This window comes from Cygnus atratus, chromosome 24, assembly GCF_013377495.2.
Source record: "Cygnus atratus isolate AKBS03 ecotype Queensland, Australia chromosome 24, CAtr_DNAZoo_HiC_assembly, whole genome shotgun sequence".
Classification (NCBI taxonomy): Eukaryota; Metazoa; Chordata; class Aves; order Anseriformes; family Anatidae; genus Cygnus; species Cygnus atratus.
In genome coordinates, this window is record NC_066385.1 from 6,555,667 (window position 1) to 6,569,760 (window position 14,094).

At 55.1% G+C, this 14,094-nt stretch overlaps 1 protein-coding gene across 2 annotated transcripts; it reads left to right on the forward strand.

Moving 5' to 3' along the window:
- The first annotated feature begins 273 nt into the window (after nucleotides 1–273).
- SLC6A17 (solute carrier family 6 member 17) lies at nucleotides 274–11,139 on the forward strand. 2 transcript variants are annotated; one of them, XM_035570606.1, is made up of 11 exons: nucleotides 274–559; nucleotides 3,778–3,935; nucleotides 4,202–4,328; nucleotides 5,038–5,219; nucleotides 6,330–6,440; nucleotides 7,501–7,742; nucleotides 8,478–8,677; nucleotides 9,056–9,238; nucleotides 9,433–9,592; nucleotides 10,173–10,335; nucleotides 10,771–11,139. In XM_035570606.1, the coding sequence occupies exons 1-11, from the start codon at nucleotides 274–276 to the stop codon at nucleotides 11,137–11,139; spliced, it is 2,181 nt and encodes a 726-aa protein (XP_035426499.1). The 2 variants fall into 2 exon arrangements, with proteins under 2 accessions (XP_035426499.1, XP_035426498.1); XM_035570605.1 differs by having other exon boundaries at nucleotides 8,478–8,670; nucleotides 9,046–9,238.
- The last annotated feature ends 2,955 nt before the right edge of the window (nucleotides 11,140–14,094 follow it).

A 14,094-nucleotide genomic window follows, 5' to 3' on the forward strand; every position in this document is an offset into this window, starting at 1 on the left:
GGCTCTTCTCTATGAATGAAGGACCAGGGGAGTGCTCCCTGTTAGCACCCCCCAGCCAGGGATTCTAACCCCAGCTAAATGGGGGTGATGGAGACCCTGCGGTGCCTTGGGGCAAAACCACCTCCTTCTCTGTTGACCTCTTCCCCGTGCAGGTCCTGCTGATGAAGAGGAGGTGAGCCCTGAGCCGTAGCTTGCACAGGTGTGTGCCCTGTGGGACATTTGTCTTCTCCTCTTGCCCCATCCTGCCCCCCGGGGCCACACGGAGCCATCCTGATGCCGAAGAACAGCAAGGTGACGCAGCGGGAGCACAGCAGCGAGCATGTCACCGAGTCGGTGGCCGACCTGCTGGCTCATGAGGAGCCTGTGGACTACAAACGCAGTGTCCTCAATGTGACGGGGGAGGCTTGGGACAAGCAGAAGGACGGGGAGGAGGAGCTGGATGCAGAGAACCGGCCGGCATGGAACAGCAAGCTGCAGTACATTCTGGCACAGATTGGCTACTCCGTGGGGCTAGGCAACGTCTGGCGCTTCCCCTACCTGTGCCAGAAGAATGGAGGAGGTGAGAGATGAGGCAGGAATGGGCTCAGGTCCTGGGTGGGTTTAGGCACGGTCCTGCCTCCATCAGGGTGAGGATTGCTGGGCAAGGAGGGAGCAATGTGGTTTGTTTGGGCTCTGAAGGAGGAAAGGGGCAGCTGGGAGAGCTTGAAGAGCCTGGTGTGGGTGCTGCTCACTGCAGCGTGTATTGGTGCAGTGATGCAGGAACCCGCAGGGTAGCCTCTTCTGAAAGGATGCTCACCCTCCTGCCCCGAGGACAAGACAAGTCCCAGGCCAGGAGCCAGGATTTCTCACTACATCCCTGATTCCTGCTGGGGCAATTTGGGAGCTAGGGGGAAAAAAAGAGGAGAGCATCCCTCTGTTTCCCTGTCAAAAATCTGCATTGTGTAGGCTCCTGCCCCTCCCCAAATCCAACTTCCAGCCAGCTCAGGAGCAGACAGGTCTTTTCCAGCTGTGCTGAGCCCCAGCACTGCTCGTGGCACTGATGGGAGGGTGGGTTGCTTGTCCGTAATCCAGATCCCACCCCAAGGCCTCTCCACCGCAGCACCAACCTTTGCAGTGATGGAGGCGTCCCCTGCAGAGCAGCGTTTAACGGAGCCAGGATCAGTCCAGCTTTCTGCTTTGCTTTCACCTCGCACTCACCATATTCCTGGCACTGCATCGCTCAACGTGCCCCCAGCCCCAGCAAGCCTGCAGTGCCCTCAATAATTAAAAGATCTCTGGTGTCATCTTTGCGATGAGTCAGCCTCCCAGGTGGACCCATGCTGTCAGGGCTGCCCACACCCCTTGCCGGCCTGTCCTGGCTGGGGCACTGCGGCTGCGGCCAGCCCCTGCCTCTCTGCACATCCCCAGCACCTGGTCCCTGTGGCGAGGGGACACCCACAGCTCCCAGTGCCCTGCTTTGTTTCCAAGCAGAAGGTGCACGGCTGGGTTTTGGTGCAGCGCGGCTTTGCGTGATGCAGCCGTGGTATTGCAAAGCTTGGGGGGGCTTTTGCACGTTGTCTCAGGTTGCAGCACTCATCTGCAGGTGTGCGGGGCTTGAATGCATGCATTGGCTGCATTGCACGTGCTGGCACACGTGTGCATCACTTGCAGCAGGACGGGTTTTGTGCGTGGCCCGAGGAGGTTGGAGGCTGAGCCTGGGGTAAATGCAGGGCTGGGATAGATTGATGGAGCACTGCTGCCTTCGGTAGAGAGCTCTCACATCTGTTATTTCCTGGTTTTCTTGATTAAATGGGATCAGGGCCCAGCTTGGGGCAGGAGGTTATAAACCAGGCTTCTCTTAACCCATCCATGCCTCAGTTTCCACATTGCCACAACAGCCAGTAACTACCTGGAATGAAATTTTCTCAGCTTACTCTGAGGGTCTCTGGCATCCTGGGGTTTTAGCCTCGTCCACCTCAAGTGCTGGCAAATGGGAGGGGCAGCGCGTGCTCCCAGGCTGGGGTGATTCCTGATCAGAATCACCTAGCAGAACCAGAGCTGAATTTGCTGACGGTGTTTGGGGAGCATTAAGCAGCTGCTTTTTAGTCAAAAGGCCACATGGGATGTGATGTCAGGATGGGGAATTGTACCTCCGACAGCTGTGAGACCTGCTGTGATGGAGATGGGTGTGCTGGGTTTGAACCCGACAGCTTGGCCACATCCTGCACTGGGACACAGGGGCACAAAGCCAGGTGGGTACCAGGGCAAGCAGCAGCTTTTAGGAGCTCCTTGCTACTGTATAATACCTTCCTGCAGCAGGTCTCCAGACAGGCTTTAAAGACTGCCTCCATATTTTACAGATGGGGAAACTGAGGCACAGAGCTAGGAACTGGCTTGAGCAGCAGAATGCTGAGCTCTCCTGAACCCCACATTAGTCCCCTCAGCTTTTTGGATAAGTGGCACCATCTTGCCTGTCCCCTGGTGTGGATGCTGCTTTTCTGCCTTTTCTCCCCACCACATTTAACCCTCTTGGCCCCCAGGTGACATTCCTGCTGGGCAGGGAGCCTGGTGCCAGGCAGACAGATGCGGGAGCTGGGCAGTGACGGACAGACCACTTCTGGGCTGCTGAGGTGGTGGCGGTGGCTGTTCTCTCTCCCGCTCACCTTACAGGCGTCTGTGGGGGAGAGTGGCTGTGTGCTGGCAGCAAGATGTGTCGGAGCCAAATTCCCAGGACTTGGTGTGCTGGGAGCCACTGCAGGCTGGTGATGATGCATGGGCATTAGCTGGTGCCCATCTTCCCAGGGGTCACAGCAGGAAAATCTCTGATGTTGGAGAAATTTGTCTCCAAACTTGTCCATCTCTTTCTTGCTCTGTCTGCTGATGGGTTGAGGTGCAGATGCACAGGAGGGTGTTGCAAAGATGTGAAGCTCATGCTTGTTCCCAGGGTCCAGCTCCATGCTGCACTCTGCCTTTGCTTTCACCCTCCTAATCACCCTGGGTGGCTGCATCTTGATTTACCACCTCCCTGTGTTTCTAACGTCCATCCCTAACCTGCTGCGAGGGCACTTGTCCTGCGAACAGAGCACGCTGCAGCCTCGTGGCACTATCATGGGGTTGAGCTGCTTTGCAGCGCTGCTGCTTGGTGGAGCATCAGCACCAGGTCCTGCCCTGGCCCAGGGCTGATGCCTGTCACCGGGGCATAAATCCAGCCGGGAGCTTGCCCACAGTGCCTGGGCTCCAGCATGTGCTTTGCAGCCACGTGCTCCAAGCCCCATCCCGCAGCCCCTGGCAGCAGGCTGGAGTAATTCATCAGCCGGGCGCTGCAGCGTGAGTCATCGCATCCTTTACGGCCATTTGGTTATGCTTCATGAACTGCTAATTTCTCTCTGGTCTCCTCAATTAGGCAGAGATTAACCGCCTTTCTATTTTGAGCTATTTCTGCCCCTACCAGAGGACCTCACTGTGCAGGGTAGCATGTGGCGTGGCCAGTGTTGCCACGGGGCTGTTGCAGTGCAGGGGGTTTGGTTGTGCTCAGGCGTGTGTGCAGGCAGGACCCGTTGGTTTCCCGGTGTGTCCTGAGGTCTGCACGGGCGTGGTGTGCTGTAGGGGTGTATCCTGCAGTACCCACACTGTCGGGGATGTTGCACTGTTCCCTTCCGTGCACGTGTGTTTGTTACTGCGAATGAATGGACCAGACAGAGCCTGTCTGAGCTCTGCCTGTCCCTCCCTCCCTGTCTGTCCTTGGCTGCACGAGAGCAGGCAGAGACGGTCCGTGATGAGCTTTCTCTCCCCTGCCAGGTGCCTACCTGGTCCCGTACCTGGTCCTACTCATCATCATTGGGCTCCCCTTGTTCTTCCTGGAGCTGGCGGTGGGGCAGCGGATCCGCCGGGGCAGCATCGGTGTCTGGAATTACGTCTGTCCCCGCCTTGGGGGCATCGGCTATGCCAGCTGCCTGGTGAGTGCACCCATGGGCCCCCTCCATCCCCCACCTCAGGCTGTGCGGGACGCTTAGCAATCTGCAAAGTGGGGGGTGGCCTGGAGGAGCCCAGTGTGGGCATTTGAGAGGTTGATGGCAGCTTTTCCAGCTCCATCCGTGGGTGCAGGGCTGGTTTGGGTACAAGCCCATCCCTGCTCCCCTTCGGTCACTGCCCCACAGGAAGTGTGGTAGAGACTGTGTCACTGCCCCGCGACTTCACACCGTGTCCTCCTTACTCCCCCCAGGTCTGTTTTTTTGTCGGTCTCTATTACAATGTCATCATTGGCTGGAGCATCTTTTACTTCTTCAAGTCCTTCCAGTACCCTCTTCCCTGGAGCGAGTGCCCCATCGCCAGGAATGGCTCGGTGGCTGGTGAGGATTGGGGAGGTGCAGCTGGGAGGGAGCAGTTCCTGGGGAGGGGGGGGGGGGGGCTGCAGGACACTGGGGGCCCCTGATGTCTGCATCTGTTGGAGGCTGGGGACACTGGAGGCTGGGGAGTCTCCTGAGGGCATGGATTGGATGGGAGAAGGCGCCACTGGGTCCTCTGCAGTCCAGGTGCCCTGGCCCCATGGAGATGTTTCCTCGGGTCAGACAAGTCCTGGCCATGCCTTCAGCCAGATTCTTTCCCCATGGCTGGGATTCGATGCCCCTTCGAGGACCCAGAGTTTGGGTCTCTAGGCTGCCTTGGTGCTTGGGACCAGGAACTGACCTGGGCTGTGCAGGAAACTGAGCTGGGCTTGTCTGGCTGCTTCGTCAGTGCCCGACCGAGACTCTGGTGGAACTAGTGGTGCTCAATAGCATCTGAGTGTCTCCTTGGGACAATCTGGGAAATTTTATAGTAAATGCAAATGTCTTCAACTGTATTTGATGCCTTGGTTTTGACATGACAATGGCTTTATGTTCTGTTCCCTTTTTCCTGCTAAAAATCAGCGCTGTTTTCCTGTCCCTCAGTTCCCAGGGATGCCTACCTTCCCTGGCCAGCTCTGGCACATCTTTGACATTAATTCATGTTCATCCCCTAATAGACAATGGATGACTCTCCCCCAGCCCCTCACCCTCTGGTGCCTCTGTTCACTTGCAGTCGTGGAGGCTGAATGTGAGAGGAGCTCAGCCACCACCTACTTCTGGTACCGGGAGGCCCTGGACATCTCCAACTCCATCTCAGAGAGCGGGGGACTCAACTGGAAGATGACCCTGTGCCTGCTGGTGGCCTGGAGTCTTGTTGGCTTGGCCATGATCAAAGGAATTCAGTCCTCGGGCAAGGTGGGTATCTGCAGTCCATCCTCCAGATCAGGCTTTTCCTATGACATGAAGGCAGAAATCTTTAGGTCCACACTCTCCTGCCCTGTTCTGGGGTGTCTGGGGGATGCTGTGTTCTTTGGGATGATCACACCTGCTCCAGAGCTGGGGACATCTCCTGGGGGCACAGAATGAGATCAGAGAGGGTCACAGGGGAGGGGTTTCGTCCAGCACACCTGCAGCAATGCCACCGCAAGCCAGCCAAAGCACCTGTCCAGGTCCCTGTGTTTGGGGGCCGTCAGATGTCCGGACCACCCAAATGGATGCTCTGAGCAGCAGGAGCCTTGTAACTGAAAGAGGTGTGGAAGATCTGAATGAGGCAGCAGCTCCTTCCCTTGCAGATCCCAAAGGCAGCTTCACCCATAGGACAAACGGGTGGGAGCAGAGCCTTCCTCTATGGGGGAAGCACTGGGACAGCACACCAGAAGCAGGGCAGAGAGGAACAGGAAGCTTTGGGAGAGGGATGCTGAGACCTTGCTGGAGTTGTTGATGTATTAAGGAAGGCTGTGAAAGCAGTGGTATCAGGTGCAGAAGGGTACCGTCCCCATGGGATTCTCAAACATCCTCATCTCCAGATGGGCTCTGCAAAACATCTGGCACATTAGCAGGTAGCACAGGGCAAGGAGACTGCTGCCTGCAGCACCAAGAGCTGTGGGATGGGAATATGGCACAGGAGTGGGGCCGGGGCAGCACGTCCCCCCTGCTGCGGGTGAAGCCCCAACCACATCTGCTCTGCCTGCAGCCCTGGGCTGATGCTGGGGAAGAGAATGGGGTGGGGAGGCAGAGCTGGCCTTCCCTAGGGCTTGCCAGACACTGGCAGTTGTGTTCCAGGGATTTTCTGAGCTAGTTCTGACATCTTTGCATTCAGCAGCCCCAGCAGATTTTCCTTCTCTCTCCTCAGTGTGTCCAAGCACTTTACAGATCCACCCAGGCTTCAGCACTTGTAATGTCCTGCCTTGGGCCATGTCCCCCCTTCTCACCCCTGTTGTGCTGTCCTGTGGATGGATGGGGAGGGAGCTGAGCGTGGGGGGCAGTAAATGAGGTTGTGCCCATGCTGCATCCCTCTTGCCCCAGGTGATGTATTTCAGCTCGCTCTTCCCCTACGTGGTGCTGGTTTGCTTCCTGGTGCGGGGACTTCTGCTGCGTGGGGCGGTGGATGGGATCATGCACATGTTCACACCCAAGGTAAGAACCCCGTGCCCAGGTTCTCCTCCGGGCTGGTCACACCAGCTTGGTTTGCAGGGGGGAGGTTTAGCTGTCCCAGAGGCTGCAGTCACCTCCCTGTACCCCACAGCACACCCTCGCTGTGCCCATGTGCTCTGGTGCAAGCAAGTGTTGCGTCCTCACCTCTGAGGCTGGGTAACAGCTGCCTGCAGAGGGCTCCTTTACCTGGGGCTCAGCCCTTCACACACACATCATTTCACAGAACCCCACTTTTCCTCTATAATCCCCACCTCAAAAAATAGAGCATCAACCCCAGATGATCTCGCAGGTCCCGATAAATCAGCCAGCAGGTGTTAGCAGCACCCTGAATACAGCCAGGACTCGCAGACTGCCATCCTAGTGCTGCCTCAAGCATTGGCATCGCTCCTGTTGCCTTCAGGTGTCCAGGCACAGGGTGGGCTAGAGGGGTCCCCTAGGTGACGTATTTAAGGACTCCATGAGATGACACTGGCTGGTAGCAAAATCTCCACTGGTGTTATGCAATTAACCAGCTAATTAATTAATTAAGCAGAGATGTAGATGAATCAGCTGAGCCAGGGAGGCTGTTAGAAGATATTAATTGTGATCTCATGATGAATGGTGCTTGGAGGCTTCCAGCCTGCAGCAGGGCAGGGGGGATGATGTCCAGGGGATGGGCAGTTACCAAACCCCCAGCCCAGCCGCTGGCTTCCAAACGCTCCAGGCAATGGAGGTGGGCAATGGCAGGGGCAGGATGCGGCCCCGTTGCTGTGCAGCATGTGGCTCCCTTGGTGGGGGAACCGGGATATCGGGTGGTCTGTGGTCCAAATCTTTGCTTGCCCTTCTCCATGTCTCAGTTTCCTCCTGTGTGGGAAAGAGAAAAAGGACCTCCACGTGCTGTGTAACGCAGAACCTGATTGTGGCAGCACGAAGCCAGCCCGTGGCTGCTCCAGAGCCAGCCCAGGCTGCAGGCACAGCAGCCTTTTAGTTTAGCTCTGGCTCCATGAGGATGAGTTATGGCACCACCAAACCACCTATTTTCTTCTTCTGTGTCCCCGCCAAGCTGGACAAAATGCTGGACCCCCAGGTGTGGCGGGAGGCAGCCACGCAGGTTTTCTTTGCCTTGGGCCTGGGCTTTGGGGGGGTCATCGCCTTCTCCAGCTACAACAAGCAGGACAACAACTGTCACTTCGATGCCACGCTCGTCTCCTTCATCAACTTCTTCACTTCTGTCCTGGCCACCCTGGTTGTGTTTGCCGTGCTGGGCTTCAAGGCCAACATCATGAACGAGAAATGTGTGGTGGAGTAGGTGGATTTGCTTTCTGTCTCTTTGGGGTGGGAAATCTGTGCTCCTGCCAGTTGGGGTGGGTCTGAGGCAATGGAGTAAGTGATCTAGAATTGGGTAACGTTGTGTTTTGGTGGACCCGACTTTCTGTGGTCAAGACCTGGATCTCCAGAGATGTCCCATTGTAGCTGAGGGCATGAATTCTTCTAGTTCCATCAGGGAGTTGGGCATTTAGCTCCTCCAGCCTAAAATTCAGCCATGAGGCGGACTGTTAGTCTGCACATTGTTGGTGAGTCCATGACTGATCGCATCACCTGGGTTTCCCTGAGTTTCTACTCATGGTGGGGTCTCCTTGTCTGCAAGAGGTTAAGGAGCTACTGTGCTGTACCCCAAAAACGGCTGGAAGAAGGTGAATTTGTGCACCTCGCGTTATTGTTAGACAGTGAGCTGCATCCATAAAAATCCTGACTGTGCCAAAGCAGAAGAGAAGCCACAACAACATGTGGCTAAGGAGGGGCTGCAGAGAACCTGTCCCCTGGTAGGGTCCCGGCTGCATCCTCTGTCCTGTGGCCTAATGCAATGTCTGCTTGTGCAAATTGCTAAGAGGTTGGACAGCACATCACAGTTGGGACCTGGGCAATGTGGCCCAGGCAGGTTTATCCTGCCTGATGCAAAGGACTCACAAGGTCAGGCCCTGTCCTCCTTCCCAGGAGGAAGGGGACATCTCCGGGTGACTGGGCTCTGCTCTCCCTTAGGAACGCTGAGAAGATCTTGGGCTACCTGAACACCAATGTGCTAAGCCACGACCTCATCCCTCCCCACGTGAACTTCTCCCACCTCACGGCCAAGGACTACAACGAGATGTACAGGGTGATCATGACAGTGAAAGAGGGGCACTTCAAAGAACTGGGCTTGGATGCCTGCCTGCTGGAGGACGAACTCGACAAGGTACCCGGTGGCATTCCTAACAGGAGAAGCAGGTTGCCTTGTCCATTGCCAGTCCCAGGTAGGAGCTACTTTATTTGGGTTGCTCCTGGCACATGGATCTGGAGGAACTGTTTTTATAGACCCTCCACAGGGATGGGAATTCCCTTTCCCTGTGGTCTTCCCAGTGCACAGGGATCTTTCCTGGGGTGCAGAAATGGTCTGCCCATAGTGAGTCTGACAGGTACATCATCACTTCCATGCTGGGGTGCAGGAGTGGATTTTTCTTTCCCTCAGGAATTGTTCAGTGGGACAAGAGAGACCTGAGGCCTGCAGGGGCTTGCAGGCTTTGTCTCTGACATGCTTCTTCTCTCCTTTTGGCCTCTCTCCCCCAAACAGTCAGTGCAAGGAACTGGGCTGGCCTTCATCGCCTTCACGGAAGCCATGACCCATTTTCCAGCCTCACCATTTTGGTCTGTCATGTTCTTCTTGATGCTGATAAACTTGGGGCTGGGCAGCATGATTGGGACCATGTCAGGCATCACTACGCCCATCATCGACACCTTCAAGGTGCGGAAGGAAGTGTTCACAGGTGAGGTCTTCTGCATCCTCCTGGGGAAGGGGTGGAAGGTCCCCAGTGCGCTGGGGGTCATTCCAGAAGAGCATGGTTGTGGTGGAGGTGTACCGGGTCCTGTTAACAGAGGGAATGGACCACCTGGTTCCACAAGGGAAGGCCTTGCTTCCCCTTTGGGTGCTCTGCTGACCGTGCCTGTTTGCTCCCTGCAGTCGGCTGCTGCATCTTCGCCTTTGTGGTCGGCCTGATCTTCGTGCAGCGCTCAGGGAATTACTTTGTCACCATGTTTGATGATTACTCAGCCACGCTGCCGCTCACGGTTGTAGTGATCCTGGAGAACATTGCTGTGGCCTGGATATATGGCACCAAGAAGTAAGGCTTTTGCACAGGGAAAAGAATATCTGTGCTGTAACTCCTGGCTAAAAAAAAAACAAAAAACAAAAAACAAACAAACAAAAAAACTACCTTCCAGCTCTTGCCTGTAGGACTTTTTTTCCCAGGAGGCAAGCTCTGATGGAACAAATACCCCGATAGCAGTTACCTTATAGAGGAGGGATGTCTGTTCACTGCTGTCTAGGATCAATCCTTTGCCCGTCCCTAGGCGTAACACAGCCCCAGGAACACGTCCTGCTAGCGGGTATCTAGCTTTGGTTTTGGTGCTCTCTTATTTGTCAGTACGCTTCTGTTCGAGGCTCCTGGGTCACTCCCAAGGGCACCTTGTCTGCCCCAGTGCTGGCCGGAGCAAGGGAGGCTCAGGCTAATGTCAGGAGGCCTTTTCCTTGAGAGGTTCCCAACCAGTGCTACAGGTTTGAAGGACACTGAGACACTTGCCTGGATCAGCTGGGCTCTTCTTCAGGCTCTACCTTGAGCACAACCTACAACAGGGACTCCTGGGAGGGAGTTTCTCTTTTGAAAGTGGGAACAGTGTGGTTCCATCTCTTTCCCTTGGCAGGTTCATGCAGGAACTGACAGAAATGCTGGGTTTCCGACCCTATCAGTTCTACTACTACACCTGGAAGTACGTCTCTCCCATCTGCATGGCCGTTCTCATGACCGCCAGCATCATCCAGCTGGGAGTCAGCCCCCCGGGCTATAGCGCCTGGATCAGAGAGGAGGTGAGCACAGCCCCAGCCCCCGCTGCTGCCCCCACCCGGGCCTGGGCTGAGCAGGGGGGGAGCTGAGGGCTGCAGACCACCTTGCTCTTCCCTCCTCTGCTCGTCTCTCCTCCCGCTGCGGGATGTCCTGTCTGAGGCTGCTTGTCCTCTGCAGGCAGTCAGGTTTGTCAATGCTGCCCAGAAGTCTCGAGCTCTGACCACGGGCTGAAGTTTGGCCTTTGGGTTTTGGCTCGGTTCCACAGCTACCCTCTGTGTGCAGGACCATGACCTTTTTCCTGTTTTTAACTTTCTTTCTGCTAGTTTCATGTGATGCCCCTAAAGATGAAGTCTGGCAGGAGGCAGCAGGGACTGACTAGCACGTAGGATATATTGTACCTGACGTGCATCACCTTTGTTGTAACAATCCCTTGACACTGATCTCTCTCTCTCTTTCAGGCTGCAGAGAAGTTCCTTTTTTACCCAACCTGGGCCATGGCTATTCTCATCTCTCTGATCATCCTGGCATCTCTCCCTCTGCCTCTGGTCTTCATCCTCCGGCAGTTCCACCTTGTGTCGGATGGCTCCAACACACTTTCGGTCACCTACAAGAAGGGCCGGATGATGAAGGACATCTCCAACTTGGAAGACAATGATGAGACCCGCTTCATCCTGAGCAAAGTGCCCAGCGAGACCCCGTCCCCCATGCCCACACACCGTTCCTACCTGGGTCCGGGGAGCAACTCCCCCATGGAAATGAGCAGTGCCCCCAACGGACGATACGGGAGCGGGTACTTAATGGCCAGCACCCCTGAATCCGAACTGTGACGGCTGCCTGCCGACCACCCCCGTCAGGAGAGGAGGTCACTGGGGAGTGGATCCTGGCTTTCCAGGCAATGGGAAAATTAATAAAGGCAAGACAAAGAAGAAACCCCTCTTAAAATCGTAACCCAAAGCAGCCATTTCCAAGATGACATCGGGAAGAATGGATTGCGGGAGGGGCAGGACTCCTCCAACAACCCTGGGCTGAACAGCAGGATCTCCGGGGCTTGCCTTCGGGGAAGGGAGGAGGAACAAGAGGTGATGCAGGACCTCTCTGAGGGTCCTTCTCTCGCAGCCCAAATCTGAAGCAAAGAACCTCTCTTTCTAAGCAGTTGATAGTTGGAAAAAGGACCTAGTGTCAGGTGGAAAGCCAAGCATGCTTCCTCCTGCAACCCAGTGCTCTGCCCTCCCTGTCCATTGTCCTTCAGCTGGGAGGAGTCACAGCCTTATTCCAGCGAGCACAATTAACCATCGATGTTCATAGCACAAAAGGGTGCTGTTGTTGTTGCCATCGTTGTTGTTGTTGTTGTATCTCCTGTAGTTTTCATAGCTGTGGACACACCCAGATAACCCCAACATTTTGAGCAGGGTTGGCAGGGAGCAGTGTGGGGCTGGCTGAGTCATTGTGGTGTGTGGGACTGCAGCTGGTGGATCCTTGGTGTCTGCTTTGTTACCACCAGCACAGTGACGGCGTCTGCAGGTTGTTCTGAGACATGGAGAGATCATGTCCATGTGACAACGTGGACAGCATGCTCTGTGGTTGGGCGGTTATTGTGCTGAGAGGCAGCAGGACCTCTGAAGTGAGTGATTTTGGATGTGTGAGCATGTGTGAGGTCTGGACCAGGGTTACAGTGATGGGTGTCAGGAGCATTCTCCTGGAATGACTCCTGACATGTGGGATGCTCTGCTGAGCCAAAATCCCTGGCGTGGGATCGTCTCCTGTTGCCGCTTACTTTAGATGTCCCAGTGGGACAAGCAGAGCTGTGGGGCATCCAGTCCTACCACAGTCCTGGTGTAGCTCTCAGGAAACCACCCCCCCTAACTTACCTCCCTTGCACCCACCAGCTGAGGTGAGCTGGGCAGTGATTATCTCTGGACATGTCTTCACCTCTCAGAGCATCAAGCCGGTGCCTGCATTGCCTTGCTGCTGCACCTCCGCAGGTGCTCACCAGCCTTTAGAAGGGGGTGACCAGCTTTTTGGGACAGCAGATGGAGGACATGTCTTCTGAGCTGCAATGACCAGAAGTCGGTGCCGGGTCCCAACGTCCCTGCTAGCTCTTGATCCAGGCTGGTGACCTCCTGTTAGAGCCCAGGAGCCTCTATCATGCCCATCCATGTTACGGGGACCAGATGGAGGTGATGCTATGTTGTTTCTCCGCAAGCTGTCTAGGAAAGTTTGGGGCCTCCCAGCTCAGAGTTTTTCTCACTGGGACTGACGTTTGTTTCCCTGAATCATACATATGGCCGAGCATTTCTGTCAAGGGTACCAGTATTACGTGGCCTTTTCCTCCTTTCCCGGTGGGTACAGGGGAGAAGCAGCCTGCTCGATGCCCTCTCTCCCTCTCAGCACATTGCTACAGTCTCAAAAGCTGAGGGAGCTCCTTAGCTTCAGTCCTGCTGGGCTTAGATGATGTGTGGTGGTATTTCAAGCTAGTTTGAAGGCCAAGTTCATGGTTGCTTGTCCACGAGCCCTTCTCTCCTCCGCTTTCCTATCAATAGATTCTCTTCCACCTTGATTCTCCTTTTGGCTGAGAGTCAAAAGCAGACAGTATCTGGCCCATTTGCCACGTCCTTGACTTCTCCTGGCACCCCAGGGTGCACAACGTCCCCCACAGTGACGTTTCTCTTGTGGGTTGTAATCCTTTATTTATAGTCCTTCTCCTTTTTGTCATGAGCTCAGCTGGTGGCTTGGGGGCTCTGTCTGGGAGATTAGCACAGGACCTTCGTTAGCCATTTTTCCAGGTGGAAATGGAGGCATGGATTGAACCAAAGCAGCTCAGCCTTTGCTGATGGCTCTGAGAAGCACCATCCCCAGGATCAGCCATGCTCTCATCTCTCATCCAGCCTCTTCACCATCCTCTCCACAGTGAGTTTGGTCTTTCTCTCCTGCCCCTACAGAAGAACACAGAAATATCCCCACTGCACCACCTCTGAATGGGAGAAGCACAAAACCTATGCATTTCCCCCCAACACCAGGCAAGATGTTCCCTCCCATCTCTTATTTCTCCCTCTGTCCCTGATTTCCTCCTCCTGACCAGCAGAACAGAGGATGAACCAAATCATTGCAAAATGTCACCTTCCCAATGCAAGTCAGACTCGCCCCTGAGCCCAGGGGATTCCCACTGCAGCTCCCATGGAGTTACCGGGGCAGGACGCCTCCCGCAGCCAACGCATGTGGTTCCATCTGTTCCCATGGCACTATGCTCCTCAAACCCTGGGGGGAAGGATCCGGCCCGCCATCTCTCCCATCACTATTCCCAAACCAGCCAGGGAGGCATTTACTTTCCTCCCCTCTTCTTGCAGCGCCAATAAGAGGCAAAGTCAATAAGAAGGTAACAAAAAGCTATATTATATATATATAAAATATATACAGAGAGAGGAGATGGAATAATAACCTAGAGATTCTCTATTTCTATTGTATATTTATTCTGTAAATGTCACTGTAAATGATGTTAAATGACAAAATGTATTCCAAAGTGGCCCATGACCTATTTTCATTCCCAGTGCTGTACAGATCAATTCTCACTGTATATCAGACATATTTTTACCTTTTCATTTCTTGTGCGTGGTGGGTGGCCATCCCTCCCCCCGTGCCCCTCCCCAGCCCCAGGGGGTCCCCTAGCATGGGGACCCCGCAGAGAGGAGGAGGGGGGAGGAAGCCTTTCTTTTTATCTGTGGAAGTACTGTATTTCTGTGTGGTATTTGCTTGGTGTTAGGCACAGGGGTCTGTGGGGGGGTAAG